This window comes from Miscanthus floridulus, chromosome 11, assembly GCF_019320115.1.
Source record: "Miscanthus floridulus cultivar M001 chromosome 11, ASM1932011v1, whole genome shotgun sequence".
In the NCBI taxonomy this organism is placed as follows: domain Eukaryota; kingdom Viridiplantae; phylum Streptophyta; class Magnoliopsida; order Poales; family Poaceae; genus Miscanthus; species Miscanthus floridulus.
The window spans coordinates 96728059-96753970 of NC_089590.1; the positions used below are offsets into that span (position 1 = coordinate 96728059).

Sequence of the window (25912 nt, forward strand, 5' to 3'; positions counted from 1 at the left end):
GTGGTGGTGGTGGCGTGCGGGCGCGGCAGGCGCGGTAGGCGGCCGACGGCCGTGGCGCGCCGGCGTTCGTGGCACGGCGGGCGCGGCGAGCGGGCGCTGCCAGTGGGTGGGCGTGCGACCACGGTGAAAGGTCCTAATATGGCTAGAGTGGGGTGAATAGCCTATTTAAAAATCTACAAATCAACTAGAGCAATTTGATTAGTATGACAAATAGCTTAATGCAAACTTGCTCTAGCTCTACAAGGGTTGCAAGCCACCTATCCAACAATTCTAGTTGCAATGATTACTTAGGCACACAAACTTGCTATGTAATTACTCACTAAGAGCTCTCACCCTTGCTACTCTAAAGAGCTCAACTAGATGAATATAAATAAAAAAGCAAGCTCTCAATTCTAATTACACTAAAGAGCTTGTGTCAACTAGTTTGCAAGAATATAAATAAGTGAGTAAGGTGATTATACCGACGTGTAGGGGATGAACCAATCACAAGATGAATATATAGCCAGTCACCGCGAGAATACCAAAGACAAGAGACAATCGATTTTCTCCCGAGGTTCACGTGTTTGCCAGCACGCTACGTCCCTATTGTGTCGACCAATACTAGGTGGTTCGACGGCTAAGAGGTGTTTCACAAACCTCGTCCACACGATTGGACACCGCAAGAACCGACCCACAAGTGAGGTAACTCAATGACACGAGCAATTTACTAGAGTTATCTTTTGGCGCTCCACCGAGGAAGGTACAACTCCCCTCACAATCACCGAAGGCGGCCACGAATAATCACCAACTCGTGTCAATCCTTCACCGCTGCTCCAACCGTCTAGGTGGTGGCAACCACCAAGAGAAACAAGTGAAATCCGCAGCGCAACACGAATACCAAGTGCCTTTAGATGCAACCACTCAAGCAATGCACTTGGATTCTCTCCCAATCTCACAATGATGATGGATCAATGATGGAGATGAGTGGGAGGGCTTTGGCTAAGCTCACAAGGATGCTATGTCAATGAAAATATGCAAGAGTTATCCTTTGAGCCGGCCATGGGGCTATAAATAGAGCCCCCATCAAATAGAGCCGTTATACCCCTTCACTGGGCAAAACGCGCTCTGACCGGACGCTCCAGTCATACTGACCGGACGCTGGCCCTCAGCGTCCGATCGCCTGATGGACGCCACGCGTCACCGGCTTCAAACGCTGTTCGTCAGATTTCAACGGCTACGAAGCTGACCGGACGCTCTGGTAAAACTGACCGGACGCTGAAGCCCCAGCGTCCGGTCGTTTCCAGTAAGCTCCCCGAGGCATATTTTTCCGACCGGACGCGTCCGGTCCACCTTGACCGGACGCAACCAGCGTCCGGTGCTCAACCCTTAGCCACTGTGCAGACCCGTCAGTTTGACCGGACGCAGAAACCAGCGTCCGGTGCATCTCAGGTCCAGCGTCCGGTGCAACACCGAAACTGGCGACCTCTCTGCCAGCTCGACCGGACGCAGCCTTTCAGCTTCCGGTCGCTGAGTGACCCAGCGTCCGGTCAGTAGACCGACGCCAGCATCATTTTGACCAACTCCATTTCAACTCTAACTTCTTCACCCTTTCTCAAGTGTGCCAACCACCAAGAATTTTCCAAATAGACCCAAACCCATCTCAACCCTGCAAACACCTTGTGCACATGTGTTAGCATATTTTCACAAATATTTTCAAGGGTGTTAGCACTCCACTAGATCCTAAATACATATGCAATGAGTTAGAGCATCTAGTGGCACTTTGATAACCGCATTCCGATACGAGTTTCACTTCTCTTAATAGTACGGCTATCTATCCTAAATGTGATCACACTCACTAAGTATCTTGATCACTATCACAAAATGGCTCCTACATTTTATACATTTGCCTTGAGCCTTTTGTTTTTCTCTTTCTTCTTTTCCAAGTTTAAGCATTTGATCATCACCATGCTATCACCATTGTCATGATCTTCGTCATTGCTTCATCACTTGGAGTAGTGCTACCTATCTCATAATCATCTTGATAAACTAGGTTAGCACTTAGGGTTTCATCAATTAACCAAAACCAAACTAGAGCTTTCACGTGGCCGGCGGCAGGCGCGGTGGGCAGGCGGCCAGGCGCGGCCGCGGCTAGGCAGACAGAGGGAGAGTGGCTCACGGGCGATATTTACCTGGGACTGCCACGCCGTGAGGGATGGCGCGGCACTACCGCACCAAGATCGGTGGCGCGGTAGAACCTGCCACGTCACCGGTCAGCGCCCCGGTCGTCGCCACGTCATCCCCTCGCTGCGCCACCATGCATGGCGCGGCACAGGCGTTTCGCCACGCCAGGAAAATAGGCGCGGCCAAAAGTGTTAGTTTTTGGAAGAAAAAAATAAAACAGTGTTAGATTTAAAGTTAGTTTAAAAAAGTGTTAAAAATAAAAAAAAAAAAAGAATTTGCGTGGGCCTGGCATTGATCTCGATGGCAGGCATCACCGCATCAGGCATGCAGTTGAAGGCAACAACAGCAACTTGCGGCAGCGACCCGGCCATGTCAGCTGTCTGCTGGATTAGTTGGGGACCCCGGACCGCCCTTGCCCAAAGTACTCGTTGGCAGGCAACATGCATTGTACTAGTTGTACTTAACACTAACAAAGGTGCACGCGTGACGCGTCCTGTCCTGTCCTGTCTAACCTAGCTACCGTTGCTCCGTTACTTTCTCATCTTGAAATAAATTAACTTCTATAGAGTTATAGAGTTTGTGCTAAGTTAAACTGTTTTAGATTTGAGTAATTTATAGAAAAGAACATTAATATTTATATAACATCAAATTAGTATAATAGACGACGAGAAAACAAGTGAAGTATTCGTGCTTAATCTCCTACTACGTCTTAAAGATTTCTATAAAAACTCTCTCTGAACTGAATCTATTTTTTAAAGTGTTCACGCATAACAAGGTTCAATAATAATTTAGACAATGTTTTAGATTATTATAATAAAAACTTGACAGGGTCTATAATCATAAACAATATAAAATAAAAATAAACAATTAAAGTGTATTTAGAAGATCGTGTCATGTCAAGCCGTGTCCTCTAAACTATTCTAGAGATTAGTTTCAAGGCGCCACCGCCGGATAATTTGTTCTATCTAGAGCAATGTCGTCCTAAGGATATCAATTGTGTTTCGGTACTGGTCGAAATGGACGATATATCTCGTATGACTAAACTGGTATAGAAATGGTTCCATCCCATATGGACCACAATACTGGTATCAACCAAAATCCAGGTAACCCCTCATTGATACGTATTTTTATGAACTCGTTGAATCCCATACTATCTTAAACGTAAATATGTATTTTTAGAATAGGTGTAGCTAAAGTTATAAATAAATATATATCATATATGCAATTGTTTGTATATTACTATTTTATTTACTAAAGTACCAGAATATATACTCCGTTCCCCAAAAAAAATCTGAAATAGCCTCTGGAATGGTACTTACAAGTACGTGCAGTCCCCATAAAGCCATAAGTGCGTTGTGTGTGTTTAAAGAAAATAAAGAAGAAGAAAAAGGAGAACAGGTGCGTTGTTGTCATGATGTTTGCAACCGGCAACACCAAACCCAGGCGATAATCACGAGTGACAAGCAACACAGCACGACGTGACAAGCTGATGAGGAGCACAAACAGAAACAGGTGCGTGCCTGTCGTTGCCTCTTGATCGACCTTCAGCTGCTGCCTTCGCGGCCGCTGAGAGACAGCTGCATACGTAATTACGTATGCTGTCATCTACGCCACCGATCAGTCTCTTTTTCTCGCAAAAGCCATCCATACATGACGCAAAGAAGAACACATTCCACACCGCATCAGTCGCTCAGAAAGTTTGAGAGACATGTATACCTTGTCTGTCAAAAAGAAAACGATTATGTATAAGTCTAGGTTTACATCAAATCAGATTTTTCTTAGGTCTAACTAATGTTATAGAAAATAGTATCAACATTTAATATTGTAAAATTGTTTAATTTTTCGAAAGAAAAACGAGAATTACATTTCTTCTTTGAACGAAGGGAGTAGACGGAAACCGGGAGAATGGAATGGACGCACACTTTTGCTCGATCGTGTACCTGATGCATATGCATGCATGCACAGCGTAAAACCGTGGCTGGATATAGATCCGCCGTGAGCGAAAACAATCCCCGGCGGCAGCTGTTATGCATGTAAAGAATAAAGATCCGCTTTTCTTTTCCCTTTTTCTTTTTGGTCGGAGTGGAAGAGAGAGCCCACTTTTAATTTCCTACTTGTTTATGCATGGTAGTGGCCTCAAGGCAAGGGTCAAGAAGCAGCGGCCATCTTGATTTGAAAACAGTTTTAGAGCTGATCCAGTAGCCTACCTAGTATCAAAATGAAGGTACATCTGGCTGTATGCTTAGTACCAACAGCAAGCAAACAAAATCCGCGACAAGAAAACAAGGCAAGAATTGACCGGGGCCTCGTGCTAGATTGCCTGACACTGGATCGAGATCGGAGGAATTTTCGCATATATATGGTACTTTGTTCAATATACTTCAATTACCACTAGCAGCCGTACGTTTGTATCTCGGCGAGTACGTCGTCCCCCCACGCCCACGGACGGAGCTAGTAGCTAGCTGCTCACACTCTGACAGTGACATACTACAATTCTCTACTGTCAGTTTCCTAATCATGACACATGTTAGTTTGTTGGCTGTTAGTTAGTCAGATAAACATGCATGTTTCCAGCCAATGCGTGCTGTCGAGTATGGATAAGTACCAGAGCAATACAAATTTCATGGTTGTATTGCTCTGGTCCACACAGAGTGGGAAGATTCTTCTAACGAATGAAAGCGCTCAAGCAAGTGGCTACATGGAGGGCAGCACGACTGATGCTAGCTCTAGCTGCAAAGTCTCTTGTGGTGGTTTCAGCAAATAAAGATGTGCTCGTTCACCAATAAACACGAACCTTGATTGCCTCTAAAGCAACAACAACTAGTAGTGGACAGTGGTTTGCTCTGTTTGTTTGTTTATGCTAAAGATTAGCGTATGAGCTGCTGCTTTGTTGGTCGCCGGTCTGTACGTGATCCAACAAACGAACGGCGAGGACCACCTGCACTACTGCAACTGCAAACCTTGGTACGGTACTCGACGATACGCATGCATCTTGCAAGTCGAGCACTACAGTGCACAAGCACGAAGTTGTATCTTAACAAACCTATCCTTTCTCATCCGGGACCATCGACCCAACTATATATATATCAAGAGTAAAATGGACCAGAGGTTTATTAACTTTTAAGGAGGTGTCATCTAGGTCCATCAACTCTTAAACTGTATTTTTTGGTCCTAAAACTTTCTAAGTGGTTCACTGGAGGTCTATACTCCTTCGTTTATGTTTATATTTTGCAGAAACCTCCCTATGTTTGGTTTTCTTTCACACATTTATCCTTCTTCATCTTCTGAGCGCACCGGTAGTGGCGAGTCGTGTCGAGACAAACTCTGTGGGCAGGTGCCGCGCCGAGGCGAGCTCCGCCGTGGTGGGCGTGGGTGGGAAGCTGTCGTCGTCTAGGTACAACTTCGTGCGTCTCTTCGGGGTCAACCTGCTAAAGGCGCCGGCCACCGCCACGTCGCCAGCAGAGGCCATGGCCGGGTGCAAGAGAGCAGGGAGTCCATCAGGCGGAGCAAGGAAATAGCCGACGAGGGCCGCGCGACGTCGGCCTACGGCCGGGGGCCTGCTGGCCATACTGCTGGCAGAGATGGAGAAGAAGAAGGGCACGGGGCGACGGGACAGTAGGCGGAGCAGTTCAGCTAAGCCGAATGCCCGAATTGCAGCTGGTGTTTAACGAGCGCAAGGGGTTCAGCTACGACCTGCAGCTGGTGATTGACAAGTGCTGGCAGAGGCGGAGCAGGTCAGCTACGCCCGAGCTGTCCATCTGGAAGCGGAAGCCAGTTGGCGCGCGGCGCGGTGCACTTGTGCGCGCACACGTCTCGGCTCGGTGCGTGGACACGTTTCGAGCCGTCGCGGCCTTCTTCGAATTCCTGTCCCCGCCGTCGTCAGCCCCTCACGAACACATGCAACACACGACCGAGGCCGACGCGTCCGGGCAAGCACTCGCTCCTTCCTGAGGATCAACACCTCCAGCAGCACGAACAGCCGTCCTCCCGGAACGACCCGAAGCACATGGCAGACCGGCGCCTGGCGTTCCAGAAGGTCTCTGGCAGGCTTGCTGACGAAACCTGATCGAGCTGTACCAGAAGGTCTCCCTAACCCGTCGATGCTGACAGATGCAAGTGCACGGACGCTCAGCGGCCTGTTTGACGGCATCGTCCCGACTCCCGAACTACATGGCCAACATGGCGTCATCACGCGGTGGCGGCGTCGTGCATAGGCGCAGTCGCAGAGTGCGCCGCTCCGAGGCAGCGCCTCACCTCGACGTCTGAGACAGTGCTGGTGGCTGCGGCCTCGCAGTCCACGTTGTGCTGTGAGCGCGTGATGAACAGAGACGGCGATAGTACACATATGGTAGCTCAGTACACCGCGATGCATGCTCGCTGCGCTCTCCCGCCAGCCCCGTGCGCTCAGAAGACGAAGAAGGGTAAGCGTGTGAAAGGAAAAGAAACAGAGGGAGGTTTCTGCAAAATACGAACATAAACGAAGGGGTATGGACCTCTAGTAAACCACTTAGAAAGTTTAAGGAAATAAAAATACAATTTAAAAGTTGATAGATCCAAATGACACCTCCTCAAAAATTAACAGACCTTTAGTGCATTTTACTCGTATATAAACCATACATGCCAGGTGAAAACAAAGGGTCCATGGCATTGTCAATAGCTAGTACTAGCGTGGAACCAATTAATAGGTCGATGATCGAGCCCCTTTCGGGTAGAACGAACTGGGGCTAAGCCTAATTTAAGCCTAAGCTATGACGTGCCAAAATACAAATGCTACAAAGTTCCTACAAACTACTCCCTAGTCCCTACACCCCCTCTTTTCACAAATAAAGTGGTGTTCTTCTGCACATGAACAAAGCCTCATTGGCTAGTCTCTTCCATGGGTGGAGCTAGCTTGGTTAAAACCAAGCTGGGTCATGGTCACCCTTGTTCAATGAGATCTTTCTTGTCTAAATAGTACTTTTTGTACTGATTTATTTACTCCATCCATCCCCCAAAAAAGATGACCTTATACAGCCTGTTCGGCTGGTGCTGATACGATATACGATCGTGGATTATTACTGCTGGCTGGTTTGGTGTGAGAGAAAAATACTGTTCTGGCTGAAAATTTACGATCGTTTACGACCAAGCGAACAGGCTGATAGTTATAGGTCTGAGCACAGGAGAATTTTTTGAGGAGCCAAAAAAGATATGGTGTAAAAAAACAAAAATTGAGAGAGATGGAGATAGAGATGTATTGAGAAAAAGGAAGTTGCATTATTATACTGTAAGGTCAAGTATTTCGAGACAAATTTTAAATCCTATAAGGTCACCTATTTTGAGACCAAGGGAGTATAATATTAATGTGATCTTAAAATGGTGCGCACCATATTAAGATTCAAACTTTAAAATCTTTGACCAACAATCTACATTGCCTAGCAATTTCTAATTATTATCATACTAACTTGATATGGTTAGATTTGTAATTAAATATACTATCAAATTATCATCAGTTTATAAATATAATATAAAATAAATAAATAAATAAATAGTCAAAGTATAATTGAAGAGACCGTGTATGTCCAATATAAAAAAGATGCATCAAAAGGTTTAGAGATAGTTTGGTAGGACTCTAGTTCCCTAAAAGGGCTTTGGCTTGTGAAACAGTTTATTTGATCAAGACGAAGCCGTTCTAAAGGACGGATCCAGTGGTGGGCGGGCGGGGCTCTAGCCCCCCACCCCCTAGTGCCCTAGAATATTTTGCCATGGATACACACTGAGGAGAGACTGAAGTTGTCTGTAGGTTGAAGAAGCTCCTCTAGATATTTTCCTTATCCATCCCTCTGCCCCGGCGATAGTTTTCTTATAGTTTGTATTGTATTTCACGCATCTTCTAGGAAGATGCTTGCTTTGTACTACTCGGTCATCGTACTAGTAGTAATCTACAGTATCATGCTGCTGGAGAGCTGGAGGGAGTAGGTAGGAGTAGGCACGTAGTACCACACTGCGAGGGTGTTGCGCTATGTTTACGTGCGAAAAGCAAAACAAAACAAAACAAAAAGGTGTAAAAATGACAGGCCGTGAACGCATCATGGATGTGCACAACCGAAGGTAGGACTAGCTAGCAACTGCGCAGAGGAGACGAGACGAAAGCGACGGGACTCCACCCAATCCATGATTGCCTCCACGCATGACGCTGGGCACTGGTCGGCTCCAGCCTCCAGCCGAGTAAACAAAATGGAGGGCTAATAGCTAATTAACAAGTGTAAAGCGCCCAACGAACGCCGAAAAGCGGCCCTAACAAATATCCCGGCGCGCCGATTAAACAAACAAACGGCCAAAGCGCCCGCCGGGCCCAGCCCGGCGCTCCCTCGCGTCGACCAGATAGTCGTTGCCGCCTAGTCGCGGGGCAGGCAGGTCAGGCAGCATCATTAGCCCACCGGCATCCTCGCTCTTTAACAACTGATAGGAGCAGTAACTAATAATTATCGTCTCATCAATCGCCTCGGTCCGTCCAGTTTAAGGTTGACTAATCGTCATCTAGCCTGTTTGGTTGGCTGATTCGTATCGTTGCTGGTTCGTGAAAAGTACTGCCTGTTGATTTGTGTGAGAGAAAAATACTATTCCAGCTAAAAATTTACGATCGTTTACGACAAACCATAGCCAAATGAAAAGGCTGATGATCAAACGAACAGGCTGATCATCGCCACCGGTCGCCGGCCGGAGCTCGCCGGATCTCGAAGTAGAAGCTGCACGCGCCGCGAGGCTGGCTGGCGGCCGCGAGCGAGCGAGCGGGAGATCCCATTGGCCGGCTGGCTGTCCCGCGGCCGTGGCGTCAATCATTAGACCCCGCGTAGGCGTCGCTCTAGTAATTTTTAGTCCCTATCAAATCAGATCTTTGATACACGGCCGCCGCTTGTTGGCTTCTGTTTGGTGCGTGCGCACGCAGGGGCAGCCGGGCAGGGCGGAACCCAACTGAACTGGACGGCCACGCCCGCGTGCTTTCGGTGCGTGGCCCACGGATTCCGCCGCCACTGTGCATGCAACTGCCAGCCCGTGGCCACACCCTCGCGTCCAGTTGCCCGGTGAACAGTGCGGCATGCCAGCCTCACATCACATTCACAGCTCCCAACAGCTGCTGCTTTCGCCTTCGCCTTCGCCTTCGCCTCTTTTTGCCAGACCCCACTGTCACCGGTTCGCCTTGCCGTCTCTGCTTTACCGGGGAAAGAGTAGCAAGATCCCCAACACGTGCAGCTATCAGCTTCGCTTGCATACAGTCGGAACCTGTCCTCTCTTCCAAATGCAGTACAGCGTCAGTCTCAAGAGGATACAATTCTGCTAGATCTATTCAATGTCAAAAACTATCTTAAATAAGTTTATAAAAAGACATCATGAACTCTTTTGCCAAGATCAGCAAACTTCGTAGCGCATCTGTGCGCGCAACATGCGTCGGCTTGTTCACAGTCTTTTGTTTGGTCTCTTCCCCCTAGCTTCTTGCTGCAATGTTTGCAGTCCGATTGTGATAACTCTATTTGAGAAATGAAGCTATGATTCACAAAAAAAAAAGAACGCGTATGAACCCCAAGTGCAAAAATATTTTGTATGGTACTTATTTTTTCATGATAATGTTGATATCTGTTGACAACAAAAAGTGACTGACGTCTATGATGGCCCGTTGTGTTGTCTGATAGGTCGGATGTGATACGCCTTCCTAATGTGTAATATGAGATTTAGTTCGTCGTCAACAATATCTTTCTAACTTTAGCCACTAAACGTGTGTTCGGTAGGAATCCAGATTCTCGTAGACACGTTTTAGATCCAGAATCTCTCAAGAAACGTTTCGAACGATGAATTAGAATCATTTTATTAAAACGTTTGGTAAGTGTACAGGATTCAGATACATACCAATTTTTTTTTTCTAAAAATCATAGAAATAAAAATATGCTTCAAAAAAATTATGAACTTTTTCGTGGACAAAGAATAACCTAAACAATCGATTTTCAACGTTTGTACGTAGAAACACTGAATCACTTCGGTTCTGAATCACCCGTGAAAAATAGCGTTTGGAGCCGATTCTACCGTTTCGCTTGAGAAATCGAAACGATTCTTCAAGCCAAATGGGGCCTAAGCTTTAGACCACTTTAGCTCTTAAGACTTAAGCAGGAGTTTGAAGTGCAGTCTAAAGTTCAGCCAAGCTCAAAATGCTTTAGACCACGTAGATATAATCCAAAGTGGGTTTAAAGTTTTAGTTCTTAACTTTAACTAACTGAACTTTAAATCGTAGGATCCAAACATGTCTTCAGTTGTTATATAAGCGTACGTATCCTGTAACTGTATATATTTTCCAACATGTGAGAGAAGATTTCGCGCCGGATCAGGGGGAGGGGGCAGAATATATGTTTTCGCTGTAGCGATTGGTATTCCGACACCTTGCTTGTCTTTCTTCAGTTTTGAGAAACTACTTTCTGGGGCTCCGCAAAAAGCGGGAGATCTCGTTGAGTCCAAAGGTGAGATCTGATTCTCCTCACAATAATTTCTGGTGATTCTAAACGACCAGATTCTCGCCAGCTGGCCGCCTACGCCTACTGCTAGTGCTCATGACTATACTAGTAGTATATATATATATATATATTATCATATTGCATGGGATATTATCTATCACCACTCTCCATGGTAACTCTTTTCCTTGACCTGGCGTTTATTGTAGAGTTTTTCATGCATGGTTAGTGCTTGTGCTGTGCAGTGATTCTTGCATGCCGCGGAGAAAAAGAGACAACTCTTACGGAGGGTGGGCCTTTGCTGCAGCCCAGCCCAGCAAAAGTTGGGCTTCGGGCCATCAGGTCCATAAGTTCAGAGTGTGCGTTTCGTGGCCTGCAGATATCTATCGCCTGATGGGCCAAAAATGAGAAAAAGCCTGGGTCACGAATCAGGCTGAATCGGCCTGTTCTCATATCGTCTGGGCTTTATTTTGCCGGCCCGTGGATCCAGACACGGGATATTTGGCCTTACAGTGTAGGGTCTCGTTTAGTTGGCGAAATTTTTTGGAAAATGGCACTGTAGCACTTTCGTTGTTATTTGACAATTCGTGTCCAATCATAGTCTAATTAGGATGAAAAGATTTGTCTCATTAATTTCGTCTAAACTGTGTAATTAATTTTATTTTTTATTTATATTTAATACTTCATGCATGCGTTCAAATATTCGATGTGACGGGGAATCTTGAAAAATTTTGGGAACAGGCACTAACAACTCAACTGAACAGTAGTTGCTCAAAAAAAAATTGAACAGTAGTTGTCTCTCGATAAAAAGAAAACCTGAAAGTAGTTTGACGTCCTCTCAATCTTCACAACACTGCTGTGTCTAATTTTGCCCTACGAATTTACGGATTTATTCACAAGGCGTGGAGAGACGGGGGGTCATGAAGGCCCTATCTTCATTTTACAAGCAAAAAGTCTAAATTACTCCCCTCAAATTTGGCATATGTCCAGATTACCACCTAAACTTACATTTGGTTCAATTTACTCCCTCAAATTATTTTAGTTGGTCTAGTTTACCCTTTTACATGGTTTGTTATTTTTGTTTTTCCACGTATTAGTTGAGTCTTAATGTCAACTTTTGTGATATGATAGAGAACATCATAAGTTATGTTAGAAAAACATATCTTAACTTTTTACCACTATTTTGATAGCTTAGGAAATTTAATAATAAATTAACACTGGATGTACAATATCGTATAATACATATTGATGAAAAATTCATAGTGCATTTTTCTAATACAAAATACAATGTCCTCTATCACCTCACTAAATTTGAAACTAAAATATAATTTGTACATAGAGAAACAAAAAAAAAGAAATCTCTTTAAGGTGTCAGTTGGACCAACTTAAATAGTTGGAGAGAGTAAATTGAACTAAATGTTAGTTTGGGGGTTATTTGGACATAGGCAAAACTTGGAGTAATATGGACTTTTTACTAATTCCCAAAAAAACATGCTCACATGGAGAATGTGGCATTGGCATTGCCCCGTTCGGCTTACCTTAAAAGCCGACTTGTTCGGCTTCTTTTTTTCAGCCGGAACAATATTTTTCTCTCACAACAATTCAATTTTGTCTTGTTTTTTCAGCCAAGCGAACCAGGCAGATCATTCTATAGAATTTCTAGATGAGCTAGGCATGAACGAAAAAAATATTCACGAGGTACAAAACAGAAGGCATAATTGGCTTGTGTCCCTCTTTTATTGTCTTGGAGATAAAATCATAAAAGGAAAAAGTCTACTTAACCCCCCACCGTTCATATTTGGTCTACTTCACCCCCAAACTATAAAACCGTCTGTTTTACCCCCTGAACTTTCCAAAACCGTCTATTTTACCCCCTGGGTGGTTTTTTGACCGCGGGTTGCTACTGTAGCAGGACTCATGTTACTGTAGCAAAACCGCTGTCAAAAACCGCCCAGGGGGTAAAATAGATAGTTTTGGAAAGTTCAGGGGTAAAACAGACGGTTTCATAGTTTGGAGGTGAAGTAGACCAAGTATGAAAGGTGGGGAGTTAAGTAGACTTTTTCCGATAGGTTTTCGTTCCCATTCAAGGTGGATACATCGTCCTTATCTTTCCAGTGATTATTATCCAATGCGTGCATGTATATAAAGTACTGACAACATATATTATAGTACTAAATTTCATAATATGAGAGAACCATTACCAACTTAACTTAACTTAGGTCTTGTTTGAATACACATGTATTCGTCTCGATTCATATGTGTTGAAGTGGATTGATGTAAAATTAAACTAAATTTTATTCTATTCCACTCCAATACATGTAGATTGAGGTGGATACAGTGCATCAAACAAGGCCTTATGACTAAAGTAACTAAAAATTTTGGATCGTGGTGTGCGTTGTACAGATGTTTGAATTGAATTGGAGCAGTCAGTCTCTGAACTCTGAAGGTCTGTTTATATATACTAATAATATTTGAACAAAATGGCACTGTCGAATCCCGGGAAATATCTGATCCAATCTCTTGGGAATTTTCTGACTTCTGAGAGCTGTGCATCCGAACAAGGAAATACTACTTTATGCTCTGAACAACGAATGGTTTACTCTGCACGGTTTGAATTCAGAGGTTGACATTCCCGTTGTCTCCACTGCCTCTGCCGGAGTGATTAGAAAACAGGATCTTCAGATAATTCCGGGGCGCTTAATTAAACACAAGACGACGGAGCGCGTTACTTGCGGATTGAATAGACTTCTACAGAGCCAAATTACATTGAACCCCCGCGAATACGAGTAGTTTATGTTTTGTTCGTCTCGTTGACAGTTCCCGCGTGCACCGCGTTATTAGTTTCGTGCAGATACGGATCCCGTTTTAGTGGCAGCAAACGACACGTACGCTTGCGTGCCCTGGGTGCCTGCAGTGCCGGCCCGCCCTAGGACACGAGGCGCGATGGCCAAGGGCCCTAGCAGGAAAGGGGTCTAAACCTAGGTATATAAATTTTTAGATTCTATAATCTATTAGACATTAGTAAATTAATGAGAAGAGAGACATAAAACTAGTTAGACGGTAAAAAAAAAGACAATATCGGCATTTCTTTTCTAGTTTCCTTTCCCCACGGCCCTCGGGTAGAGAGGAGACGAGGAGTCACGCTACACACAGCACACTCTGATCGTGAGTTCGCGACGTGCGCCTTACACACGCGGAGCTGGCGAGCCACGTCGCCGCGAAGAGGTAGACTACCGGAGACACGGACACGGCGCACGAGGACAGCGACCAGACAGGGCTCCACGACGACGACATCTTGATTTTTGACTTCTTATGAATTGCGATCACCGATCAATTGTTTAGGCCCAAGGTATTTTTTTCCTTTTTATTTTTAATCCAAATTAATTATTTATATAGTATTCCAGACTTCTAGCACTTTGTATCCAGATAATCATATTTTTCTTCTAATTTAGGTGTTAGAATTTTAGAATGTTACCTAAGAAACATTTGTCATGGATGAGAAAAGAAAACGAATATATTGCTTTTTTAATCTACATTGTTCCTCGATAATTATCATACATCTACAAATATATTGGTTAATCTATATTGTTTCTCGATAATTATCAGACATGTTAAATTAAAAATATGTTATTGAATTTACTTTCGTTTTATAAGTAAAATTAGTGTCAGGTCCTGTTCGGCTTACCCCATATTCGACTTGTCTGGCTTATTTTTTCAGCCGAAATAGTGTTTTTCTCTCACAATAATTCAGTCAGAACTATGTTTTTCAGTCAGTTTTAGCCAAAATTTAGATCAGCGAACGGGATCAATATATTATAAGATTTTATACGTGGTCAAAATTGCCGTTGCGACGATAGAGTTGCCGAGGACCGGCACTGAGTGCCTGTTCCTGTCTCTGTCTCTCCGAGCTGGACCTGAGCAGGCGACCTACAGTCCTGTGCTTAACACTGTGGTTATAGCACTAGCAGTGACAGTGGCACTGACGTTCAGAATCTGACAAGCTCGAGATTTGAGAAGGGATGGAACCTGGAAGAAAAACTAGCTGGGGCTGTCAGTCGTGGCGTGTCTAGACCACTGGAATTTTCACATGACATTTCTTTCACGGAAAACATATACTAGTACTAGTATAGAGTATATTGCCCTAAAGAAAACTACTATAGAGTACTCCTACAGTGCTAGCATTATAGTGATAAGACCACAGATTGTTAGATAGCATCATAGAATTGTGGCGTTTACTATATAATAATAATAATCCCAAAGAAGAAGTGTGCGCTGCGCGTGCGTGCAGTCTACTCAACGGAACAGTTGGTGCACGGATCGAGAAGCAGGGCCCTCACGAAAAAACAACAACCTTGAGCATGTGATTCAGAGGATCGGATGATGAGTCGTGACATGATGGGCGCACGGCGTACGGCACTCGATCCACGCGATGGACATCTGCGCGCAGATGATTCTGATTCAGCAGTGAAGCGGAGCATGTGCGGCAGGTGCCGCCGCCCCCCGGTGGGGTGGCGCTGGCGCCCTGATCCTTGCCTCGCAGCTTCGTCGTGGCCCGGCCCGCCCGACAGGGCGCGTGGGCGCCTCGCCGATCCCTCCTGGTCCAGATCCGCGGTTACACTACACCGAGACAGAAGGGGGGATACGGGACACCGCCACGGCGCCACCGCTCCGAGGCTCTGGCGGAACGCGCGCTGGCGGGTGGCGGCCATGCCGGCCGCGGCTCTCCTTTGTTACGTCCGCGCGGCCCTCCATCCAGATCCAGGCTCGCCAAACATACGGGGACGCACCGCGTATCCGGGCGCGGTCCCGTGGGTGGAAACATGAAGCATCCGCGTATTCCTTGGCCTCGGCGCTCGGTCCGCGTGCGATCTCGCGGACGCGTCGCGACCCGTCCTTCCTTCCTTCCAGCACTCCACCGCTCATGACAAAGTGGGCGATGGGAACGAGATACGCGTCGCCATCGTCATCGCCATCGCCATCGCCATCGCCATCGCCCGTCCCTTTTTTTTCTCGGTTCGATCACATCGAGGAACATCTCACCGTGCTCCACTCCTAACCAAGGGGGGCACAGGAGGTTGAGAAAAGCACGGTTCAGCTGCGCAGCTCCCGCCTACCGATGCGGGCACTGGCATGTACTCCGTATATAATCTGATACTCCGTGCAGAATTGTGATCCTCCATTCTCGTACCAGGCGCCCTCACTTTAGGAAAGAAGGAATCTTTCTTCTTCCTTTTTTTTCTTTTCTTTTCCAGTCACCCGAAAAGGACCACGCCTTGATTCTCCTCCTTTCTCGTTCTCGACACACGAGGACAGGCGGGATTGCGATACGATTCCCTTCCCCGGCACCCCCCAAGCATGCCCAGCCCCTGCTACGGCCCTACTTCATCGATCCAGTATCCCACCCACCCCAGAATATCCCAAGAAAGAAACAAACCTGTTCGCTGATGCTCAGCCCCTGCTAATTGGCATGTTCGGTTGGCTGGTTCGTATTGTTGTTGGTTCGTGAAGAAGTAATACTAACTGATTTGTGTGAAAAAAAATACTGTTCCAGTTAGAAATTTACGATCGTTTACGACAAGGCACAGCTAAACGAACAGGTTGACTGATGCTTGTCAGAATATTGTGAAAGAAAAAAAATATTATTTCATAGCTTAAAAGTAGCTAGGAATGAGCTCATGCGAACAGGAAAGATCGTCTCGGTTTACCTTCCAGAGCTTCTCCTCTGACGCGGACGGCACAACTGCACCGCACAGGGCAAGCTCAGGGCTACCGGTCGACGGAAACGTCTCGTGTCCCGTGTGTATCGTATCAGCGCTCGAGGACCCAAAAGAATCGTCTCGTCTCCTCTCGTCACCTAGTACAGGGTAGCGTTGCGTTGCATTGCATTGCATGCGTACCACGTCAGTCTTGTGCCTGCGTTGCCTGCCCATAAAATTTTGAGCCAAAGAAAGAAAAGCGTATCTTCTTCTTCCTCTTTGACGAGGCACCGCAATGGGCATGGGCAGTCCGCAGGGAAGAAACCATGGGCGTGGGCGCGTGGCTTGACTTTGCTCCAAGCCTTGGGACTGAAATGCTTCTAAGAGCATGGTTAATAAGCCAGCCAGCAGCCGGCGGTACGCTGAGCCATGTCATCTCAAGGCAGCGTATGCAAATATGCGAATAATAAGCTGGTGTTTAGGTTGGCTGTTAGTTTTTCTTTATTGAATACTTTATTTGCATGTGCATCTCATCTCTTGTGGCTACATCTTTGTTGCCCCTTGCAATGCCAGGCAAGAAAACAGACCTGGTGGGAGCATAGGATCCAGAGGAGGGGACGGGGGGCCACCAATACAGCAGCTCTGTCGCTCGTACAGGACGGGAGCAGGCGATTGTGTCTTGGGAAGTGCCCTTCAGCCGGGCGGCAAGGCTACCGCCCGCTTCCTTCTATCTCATCTGTTCTCTCTCCTCCAGCTCAGATTCTGTTGACGTGGACTCCCTCGCCGCCAGCTTCCAGTCGATCAGTATACTTGCTCTAAGCTGAAGATGCAGCATTCTTACAGTGTTCTTTCCGAAACTGAAGCTCAGATGACAGAATATCAGCTCAGCGTTATATTATTCTAAAAAAAAAATAACGTCAGCTAAGTTAAGGTTGTCAGCCAGGTGTATATGTCTCGCTGTAGTGCAGAGGATTTTACTGGATCCTGCTCTATTGCCAAAAAAAAAAAGGATAGGGGGAAGGTAGGATGCGGCTGTCCATGGTTATTCTTCACCTGCCCAAAGATCCTGTCCACCCAAAATTCTCCGAATCACGCGCGCCTTTCCTTTGCCCATCACCAGGAGTCAGGCGTGTGCCGAGACGGATCAAGCAAAAGGGATTTGCATTTGAATTTTCTCGGGAGAATTTTGCCTCTGATTGCTCTCCGGTATCCGCCGGTTGGAAAACCGGGTGCTGCTGCGGCGGCTTGGACACGTTTTTTCTTTTTTTTCCTTCTTTCCGGTCAGTGCATGCTTCCCTCAATAGCGTTCGTCTTTCGTGGAGTGATGGGCCATATCTGCGTACAGGATGTGTGCATCATGGCATTTGTCTATTTGCCTTACGCTGTACCTGACAATATATAAATTTGGCACTTGGCAGCACTAATAAGCTCTGTGCTTGCAATATGGCAAAAGAGAGCTTCAATTTCCAAGCAACAACGAGCTAGTAGATGCTTTTACTACGACTGTTACCTTTTTAACCACTGCAACGCACGTCATGGCACAAAGATCTTGTACCCCATGTGAGTGAGATACGGATGACCTCAGAACAGTGCGCAAACAGAGAGCAGTGATGCACAAGCTCCCTCCTACTTTTACTTTATTTCATTCTAGTTCATTTTCTGACGTTCCTTCCTTGTGATCTTCTTCTATACTTTGACCCGAGGCAGCAGACACCGCACAGCACTCAGCACAGGCCACCACCTGAGCGCGAGAAAGTGAAAGGAAAAGAATTTGGGTCCCAGGTCCGGCCGGTCAATGCAGGTTTGCCGTCTGCACGACACGGAAGGCACGCACGGCGGTGGTTGGGAGTTTTAGGAAAAACCTTCGGATTTCAACGGGGTCAGGTGGGAAGTTTCTGCAGCTAGCGAAGATCGAATCCGCTGGGATCCGTGGTTGACGCCAGCGGATCGGATCGGCGTCGGCATTGGCATCGGCCGCGAGAATGTGAGATGCCACCACACCAACGCACACGGGATTCGGAATAATTGCGAGGCGATGACCACTTCGAGCGTATCCTACTTCTTTTTTCGAGATTATTTCAGCGCTGCCGTTGTTTGCCACCGTTTCCTGCTGATGTCAAATGGCGTCCAGTGGACATCTCGGCCTCGTTGGCCATTCAAAATGGGAGGAGACAAGACAAGCGCGCCAAATAAAGATTTGTGAGGAGTAGCTCTTCGTATATTGTTCTGCATTTTTTGTTTTGTTTTACCAATTGCACGGCCGGGATTCTATTCTAGTGAATACGCAGACCTGCGAACTGTAGGGCTGTGTGTTTTGTCGAGCCATTAATTTAACGGAGCAGTGTCTCTTTGCCAGTTGCACAGAGTCAAAGCCGTCTTAAAAACACTTTTTAATACGAATATATGTTAGTGGAACATTTTATTTTGCCCCCACGTCGTGTATAGGTTGACATTTTTTAGTAAAGCAACTTGTAAATGTTTGTCTTTTTAGATAGCATTACTATTGTCCACTCCCTCTACTCAAAAAAGAATAAAAGTCTTGTTTTCCAGGCTGTATATGGATTTAGTCCAAGATCTTTTATTGATCTATTGACTTTACCTACTAGTGAGCACGCATAAAACCATGCTAAGAAATGTGTTGATTTTATTATGCAAATGCATGGAACAACCAAGGAAAACATTGAAAAAAATGAATGAAAAAAATATAGGCTTGCTTGTTGGTAGTAAAAGGTAGAAAAGTAGTTAAAATTGAACCTGGTGACTACCTATGGTTGCACTTGAGAAAAAGATAGATCTTTATTACGCTTGAGTAAATATATATTTTTAGAGTTGTGAAAGTCTGAGCTGATGCCTAGAGTTGTTGGTCCTTTTTAACACAGTTGACGATAAATAACAATGCACTTGAGTTGCTTCTTGAGTTTTGGTTAACCCCAGCTTTAGTATTTCAAACATGGGGGAGAAAGATGAGGACATCACTCTTTTTTGGATGCACTCCTCAAATGGCTATGCAAGGTCCAATTACTAGAGCTCGAGCAAGGCAATTTAATCTCCAAGTGAACTTGTTCCTATTATTTTCATGATTGTGAGAATTAATAGATTGCTATCAAATGATGTTACGATTCTTAGGAACTTCGAAGACAACTATTGGACAAAGGCTAGGAGATGGAGAAGACTATTGTGGGTGTGTCAGTCAAGTTGGAGGTCCAAATCAAATCAAATCAAATCAAATTCGAGTCTAACTCGAACTCCAGTAGCAGCCCACATTAAAAACGTCACCTGGCATGTTAACTCTAAGAACTCCGGTAGCTGGTAAACTTTAACTCTAAGAAATCCTAGATGTAAGGTTGCATACATGTTAAATGCATTTATATGATTTATTTTGTTTACATTAAGACTAAATAAAAAATATTTAAGCCACCTTAGTTTAGTCTATAAATTATAGAATCAACAGAGATCTCAAAGCTAGAGCTATTGCCCTATTCGTTTGGCTAAAAGTACTGTTGGCTGATTTATTGTGAGAGAAAAATATTTTTCGTTAAATGAAAAGGTACGGTTTATAAGGCAATATAGTCTCTAAAGAACAGGACAAGGGCGAGATGGATAGATAAGGCTGGACGAAAAACTCGAAGCTCGTTAGCTCGCTCGGCTTGTGACTGGCTCGACTCGGCTCGGCTCGGCTTGTTATGATAACGAGCCGAGCCGAGCCAAGATTTTAGCTCGTTAGTTATAACGAGCTAACTCGAGCCAGCTCGCGAGCTAAACGAGCCAAGCTTCCAGGAAAAAAGTATCAAAATTTGTATTAGTTTTTGAATTACTTCATGTCTTGCACTTTACAATTGACTGGTAACTGGTCTAGACCCTATAAATTGACTGGTAACTGGTCTAGATGTATTTCTTTTGTATTATTATTATTCTCAAACTTTACATAAATGCAAATATTATATTTTGTGTATTTTTTATACCTGGCTCGCGAGCTTAACGAGCCAACTCGAGCTTTTAACGAGCCGAGCCGAGCTGGCTTTCTGACTCGTTATCTTAACGAGCCGAGCCGAGCTAGCTCGTTATCTTAACAAGCCAGAACGAGCCGAAGCCCAAATGAGCCAAGCCGGCTCGTTATCCAGCCTTATGGATAGATGAGTCGGAAGAAGTAGAGGAGTGAGAGAGGGATAGATGAGACGCAAAACATCTAAGATATTGACAATAGTACTTTTAAAACCCCAGTGAACCTTTTTACGAGCATTCACGTCGCTCAGCTCCGTGTTCTGCCTGCCTGTCGGTATCGCACTGCAAAAACTCGCAGTGCAGCCGTGCAGGATCGCACTGTTGGACGCAACTAGACGATCTTTCCTAGTACCCCACCCAGATCGGAAATCGGGCACAGCCTTGTCATTCATCATCAGTCATTCATATACGTCCAGTCGGGTGGATACGCTTACGCTGCCAGGACCAGGATATCAGTGCCAGCGGATGCGGATCTCCCCAATTCTCACTCCGGCTCCGCCCCGGCCAGGCGGCCACCACAACTCGCCCGCGGTCCCGGTGGACCCAGTCCACCCCCACAGACCCACAGAGAGCGAGCGAGCGGAGCACGTACGGCGCGGCGTATCGTGTCGCGACCGCAGCCGGGCACGGGCAGTGCGGTGCAGCCGGGCATTACGGAGCGGGGGCGATCGGCGTCCCTTTCAGTGCCAGTCTCGGCTGGCAGGCTATCGCGATCACGATCGCCTGCACACAGGATGCCGCCGTGCCATGCATGCATGGTCCACGCGCGGCACGGCACGGCGCGCAGCCCCAGCCCCCGCAGCGAAACCAAACCAAACCACCGCGTCAAGAGCCAAGTGAAGTGACCCTTGCTCTCGGCGCGCGCGGATGAGATCTCTCGAGATCAACGAGGGCGCGGGGCAATCCAGTGCCCCGATCACGTTTGATCGCGACATTGCGTATGCCTACTCAAATCCTATCCTTCTACGGTCACTTCGAAATTGATCCGCTCACACCCACCTTTATTTGTTGAATTGTAAATAAAAACGAGAACAAAAAAAAAACTAAACTCAATCAGCTCCTGCGTACGAGTATGATCGTATCCAAACAGACCATATAAGAGGAGTACTTGAATAAAGGAGAATTGTTTTGGAAATCCGAGGAGATTTGCCAACAGCTCACCTAGAAAGCGTCGCTCGGCATGCAAAAGCGAAGCGGCACCAACACACAGGATCCGTGGTCCATGCACGCAAATCTCACCAGAATCTGAAGACGCGAACCAACGCCAGGGGAAAAAGGAATAGCCAAACCGAGAAGGGAAAAAAAAACAAGGCGTTCCGGGTGACAGGCGTCGACAGCGAGAGGCGAGGCAGGAAAATCCCTTGCGGATCGCCGCGCGGGCCCCGCCGCATGGCCCCCAGCGGATCGGGCCCTCTCCTCTTACTCGATCCGCGCGCCTCGGATCCCCTCTGAGATCTCGCAGGATTCCCCCGCCACCACCTATCCGCTGCTGCTGAGTCTCCCCTTTTCCCTTTCCACACCTGTATATATACACGCCCGCCGCGCCTCCACCTCCTCGCCGCAACCGCACCTGTCAGCCTGCTCCTGCATTCATTCCCTCGCTCGCACGAACAAGAGCAAGAGGAGAGCTCCACAATCGCATCACATCCCGGCACAGGAAGATTCGTTGGAGTTTGGATTGTTTGTCTCTGCAAATTGCAATGGCTGCCGCTGCTGCTCCGTCTGTGTCCCCGTCCCCGGCGCCGGCGCCGGCGCCGAAGGTCGCGTCGCCCAAGGCCGGCGACAGGAAGGTGGTGCCGGTGGATGCGGTGGAGGTGGAGGTGGAGCTGAAGCTGGAGCTGGAGGAGAAGCACGTCTTGGCGGTGGACGACAGCTCCGTCGACCGCGCCGTCATCGCCAAGATCCTCCGCAGCTCCAAGTACAGAGGTGAGCAGAGCATGCAGCTCCTCTTGCTCGATTGATTGATTAATTGAACTGACGAGCCTCCGATTTGCTCGGCGGCGAACGAACCACTGAGGATGAAAACTGACTGTCGTCTCGAATCTCTTTGCAGTGACCACCGTGGAGTCGGCGACGCGGGCGCTGGAGCTGCTGGCGCTGGGTCTGCTCCCTGACGTGAACATGATCATCACTGACTACTGGATGCCCGGGATGACCGGGTACGAGCTCCTCAAGCACGTCAAGGAGTCGTCGGAGCTGAGGGAGATCCCCGTGGTGATCATGTCGTCGGAGAACGTGCCCAACCGCATCACCCGCTGCCTGGAGGAGGGCGCCGAGGACTTCCTTCTTAAGCCCGTCCGCCCCTCCGACGTCTCCCGCCTCTGCAGCCGGATCAGATGATCTCATCAGCCAGCCATCCCCTGCGGCCGTCCGCCCGGCCGGCGTATCATCGTCTGCGGGGAGGATCTGATTGCGTACTCTTAGGAGTTAGTAGGATCCATTTTTTGTTCTTTCTTTTCCCCATTTTTTCCCTTCTTTCTTGGACATAGATCTTCTGCTGCTGCTGCTGCTGCCGCCGCCGCCGCTTCAAACAAGAAGCTGACTTTTGGCGCCTAGGGAGACTAAGCTTTAGGAACGAAGTTATGTTAGGAATGGAACGGGATTGATGGAGCAGAGCATTTGCTGCTGTTCTTTTCCCTCTCTGATGATCTGCTGCTGCAAAAGATGCCCCCCAGGCACGCAAAAAAAAAAAAAAAAGAACCCTGTCCTCAGGCCTCACTCACCAGTTGAAAAGAAATGGCATCGGAGCAAACCTGTTAACCTTTTCAAGATCAGAGCATCTGTTTCTTTTTCCTCTTTATTAACATCAGTATCAGGATTAACAGTTATATTATTGTTATATATATATATATATATATATACACGTTCTTCCCCCAAACAATAACCAATTCTTGTTCGGAAACATCTCGTTTCTCAATTCGCATGGATGGCGGTCACGGTTCATGCACGATCTCCTCTCCTCTGACTCTTACCAGCCCTGAGAAAATAATTGCCTGGTTGTCTGCTAATCAATCAGCCCTCCCCGCCTGCCATGATTTTGTATTTGTATATAAGCACGATAGGCTGTGCGAATCAATCGAAAAGAAGATTGTTATTCCTCTTAGTGCCGTGCGTATCGTATCGGCAAAGCATATTATTTTTATTATATACTCCTAATACGGGAGTAGAGTTGTGCCGCCTGTCTTAGGTGAGCTGTTGTTGTATAATGCGAGTACGGTGTGTAATTGCAAATCAAATATAAATAAATAAAATAAAATAAAATAGGGAGGCGAAAGGAAACGAAAAGTCCAAGGGGCTATTCCGGAGGATATGATAGTAAAGACAGGCGAAGGATCTCTTCAAAGATTTGTTGCTTGCCTGGGGGCAGACTCTGCAAAAGGGACCCTGGGCCTGGCCTGCAGCGGATGTAGCCCGGAACCAGCAGGATCGCGAGAGGATCCGCGTGATTGACGAACCCATCGGTGTGCACACGGCAGCTGCTAGTACTGCAACTGTTTGGTGGTGTGGTCAGGCCTGGCCTGGTGGACCTGGACATGGACAGGACAGCCCCGGATCTTATCGATCTGAATTTTTCGCGTTCTAGAAGACGACGTCGAAGCTGGGCAGCCAATTCTTTGTGCGTTTGTTGATCGAAGAATAATCCACGGCAGAAGTGTGTGGCAGGGACATGCAAGCATTTGAGTTCGGTACCTCCCGCGGGTTTCGACTCCGGCTTACCCCACATTAGTGCAACGAACTGTTGTTATTTCTATCATCCATCAGAACAATATTTCTAAAAGACTGGAGTAAGTATTATAGAAAAAAAATAACTACCTGTATCACTCTTGTGAAAATAAATTAGGAACAAGTGAGATCACTATTTCCAATTACAAAGTAGAAGCTGGAATGCGTTCCAAACGGAGTCTGTCTCAGAAGAAATCATGAGAGTTTGACTTGGACTTTTCTTTGAATTGTTTACGGGAGAAGGGATTGGTCTGCAATTCATTATTACGCAGAAACATTTCATTTCATTTCACGCATACAAGCAAGCGCGTTCTAGAAACCGAGCTGGACTGGACCCTTGGTCTCCTCGTTCTCGCTCTAAGGTATCCCCGTTTGATTTGCATCATTATGGCAGAACCTTCTAAGTTATAGAGCTCACATGCATCTGTCACTGTCCGACGACCTTTGACATTTATGCATATGTTTCCATTAACTTAAAAAGACTGTCGGGTGTCCTCGGGGAACCCCAAATCATCCACGATTTCCGAGCAGGATCACGTTACAGAGTCATTGCAGTATTACAATATTTATTCAAACATTAATACCAGAGTAAAAACAGCAGAAGTCTTACAATAACATAATTTACAAAACAGTAGTTTCAAACCTCGCAATTGGGTTCGATGTTTATTACAAAACGAAATAGTGGAGTGGCATTATAATATAATACAAAACACACAATAAAACTGCCCTGCCCAAGGGCCACACATTTACTTCTCATCGTTATCACAAGGTACAACTGTCATGCAGCACGATCCAAAACAGATCTGCTCATGAGGCTCACCTGCAACAAGGGTCAACGAACCCTGAGTACAAAAGTACTCAACAAGACTTAACCGAAATAAAACTGATAGGACTCAGGAATGCCGGCTCATGGGATTCAAGGTATGGCTTTAACAATAATCAAAGTTCTTTTGCGTAAAAGCTCTTTAATAAAATTCTTTATATAGAAAACTTCATAAAATCATATACAAAGCTGACACGATCCATGTTGAGATCATGAAACTTCATATCCAACACCTTCACAAGCCTTATTCGAGTTCCAGTTATTAGTACTACGATGATGAACAGAGAAGTGAGGCTCCATAACCGAGGAGCAACGACGATTCGAACCGATTAAACCCAGCTGGGGATTCCAGACCACACGACATATGCAGGTCCCCGACTGAAGGGTCGAGATGGCGGACTAGAGGGGGGGGGTGAATAGTCTTTTCTAAAATTAATCGCGTCGGCTAACCGATATAAATGCGGAATTAAAACAATCGGTCTAGCCAAGACTATACCCCTCTATATATGTTCACTAGCACCTTGCAAAGATACTAATTATGCAACTAAGGTGCCGGGCTAGCTAAAACTCTCCTAAACAATTCTAGGAGCAAGGTCACATAAACCTATGCCACTAGTACTTTAAGCAACAAGGGAGCTCCTACACATGCTAGTAAGCAAAAGCACAAAGCTAACTAAGCTTACTAGCAATGCTCAATAACAAGGCAACCAATGCCTAATTAGAGAGCGCAAATACTTAGCTACACAAACTAAGCAATGTGACTAACAAGGTTACTAAAACCAAATTAGCCACGCAAGGGAGCTACTTCTATGCTACACAAGCAAGAAGGTAATTAGCAAGCTACACAAGCTATCTAATTACAAGAGCAACTACACAAGCTTAATATGTATAAAAGTAATTGCAAGCTTGTGTAATGGGGATGCAAACCAACGGGAAGAACAAGGTTGACACGATGATTTTTCTCCCGAGGTTCACGTATTTGCCAACACGCTAGTCCCCGTTGTGTCGACCGCTCACTTGGTGGTTCGGCGGCT

The 25912-nt window shown here is 46.3% G+C and overlaps 1 protein-coding gene across 1 annotated transcript; it reads left to right on the forward strand.

Annotated features, from left to right (window-relative positions):
• The first annotated feature begins 21874 nt into the window (after positions 1–21874).
• Positions 21875–23106, forward strand: LOC136494088 (two-component response regulator ORR6-like). Its single transcript, XM_066490232.1, has 2 exons — positions 21875–22258; positions 22386–23106. Exons 1-2 carry the CDS (start codon positions 22033–22035, stop codon positions 22670–22672), a joined length of 513 nt encoding a protein of 170 aa, XP_066346329.1. The 5' UTR covers positions 21875–22032; the 3' UTR covers positions 22673–23106.
• The last annotated feature ends 2806 nt before the right edge of the window (positions 23107–25912 follow it).

What these genes read in the sequence shown, in the direction of transcription:
- LOC136494088 (XM_066490232.1), top strand. Translation starts at nt 22,033, where the DNA reads ATGGCTGCCGCTGCTGCTCCGTCTGTGTCCCCGTCCCCGGCGCCGGCG. An exon ending in CCGCAGCTCCAAGTACAGAG is followed by an intron (nt 22,259 to 22,385) that starts GTGAGCAGAGCA and finishes ATCTCTTTGCAG; the next exon opens with TGACCACCGTGGAGTCGGCG.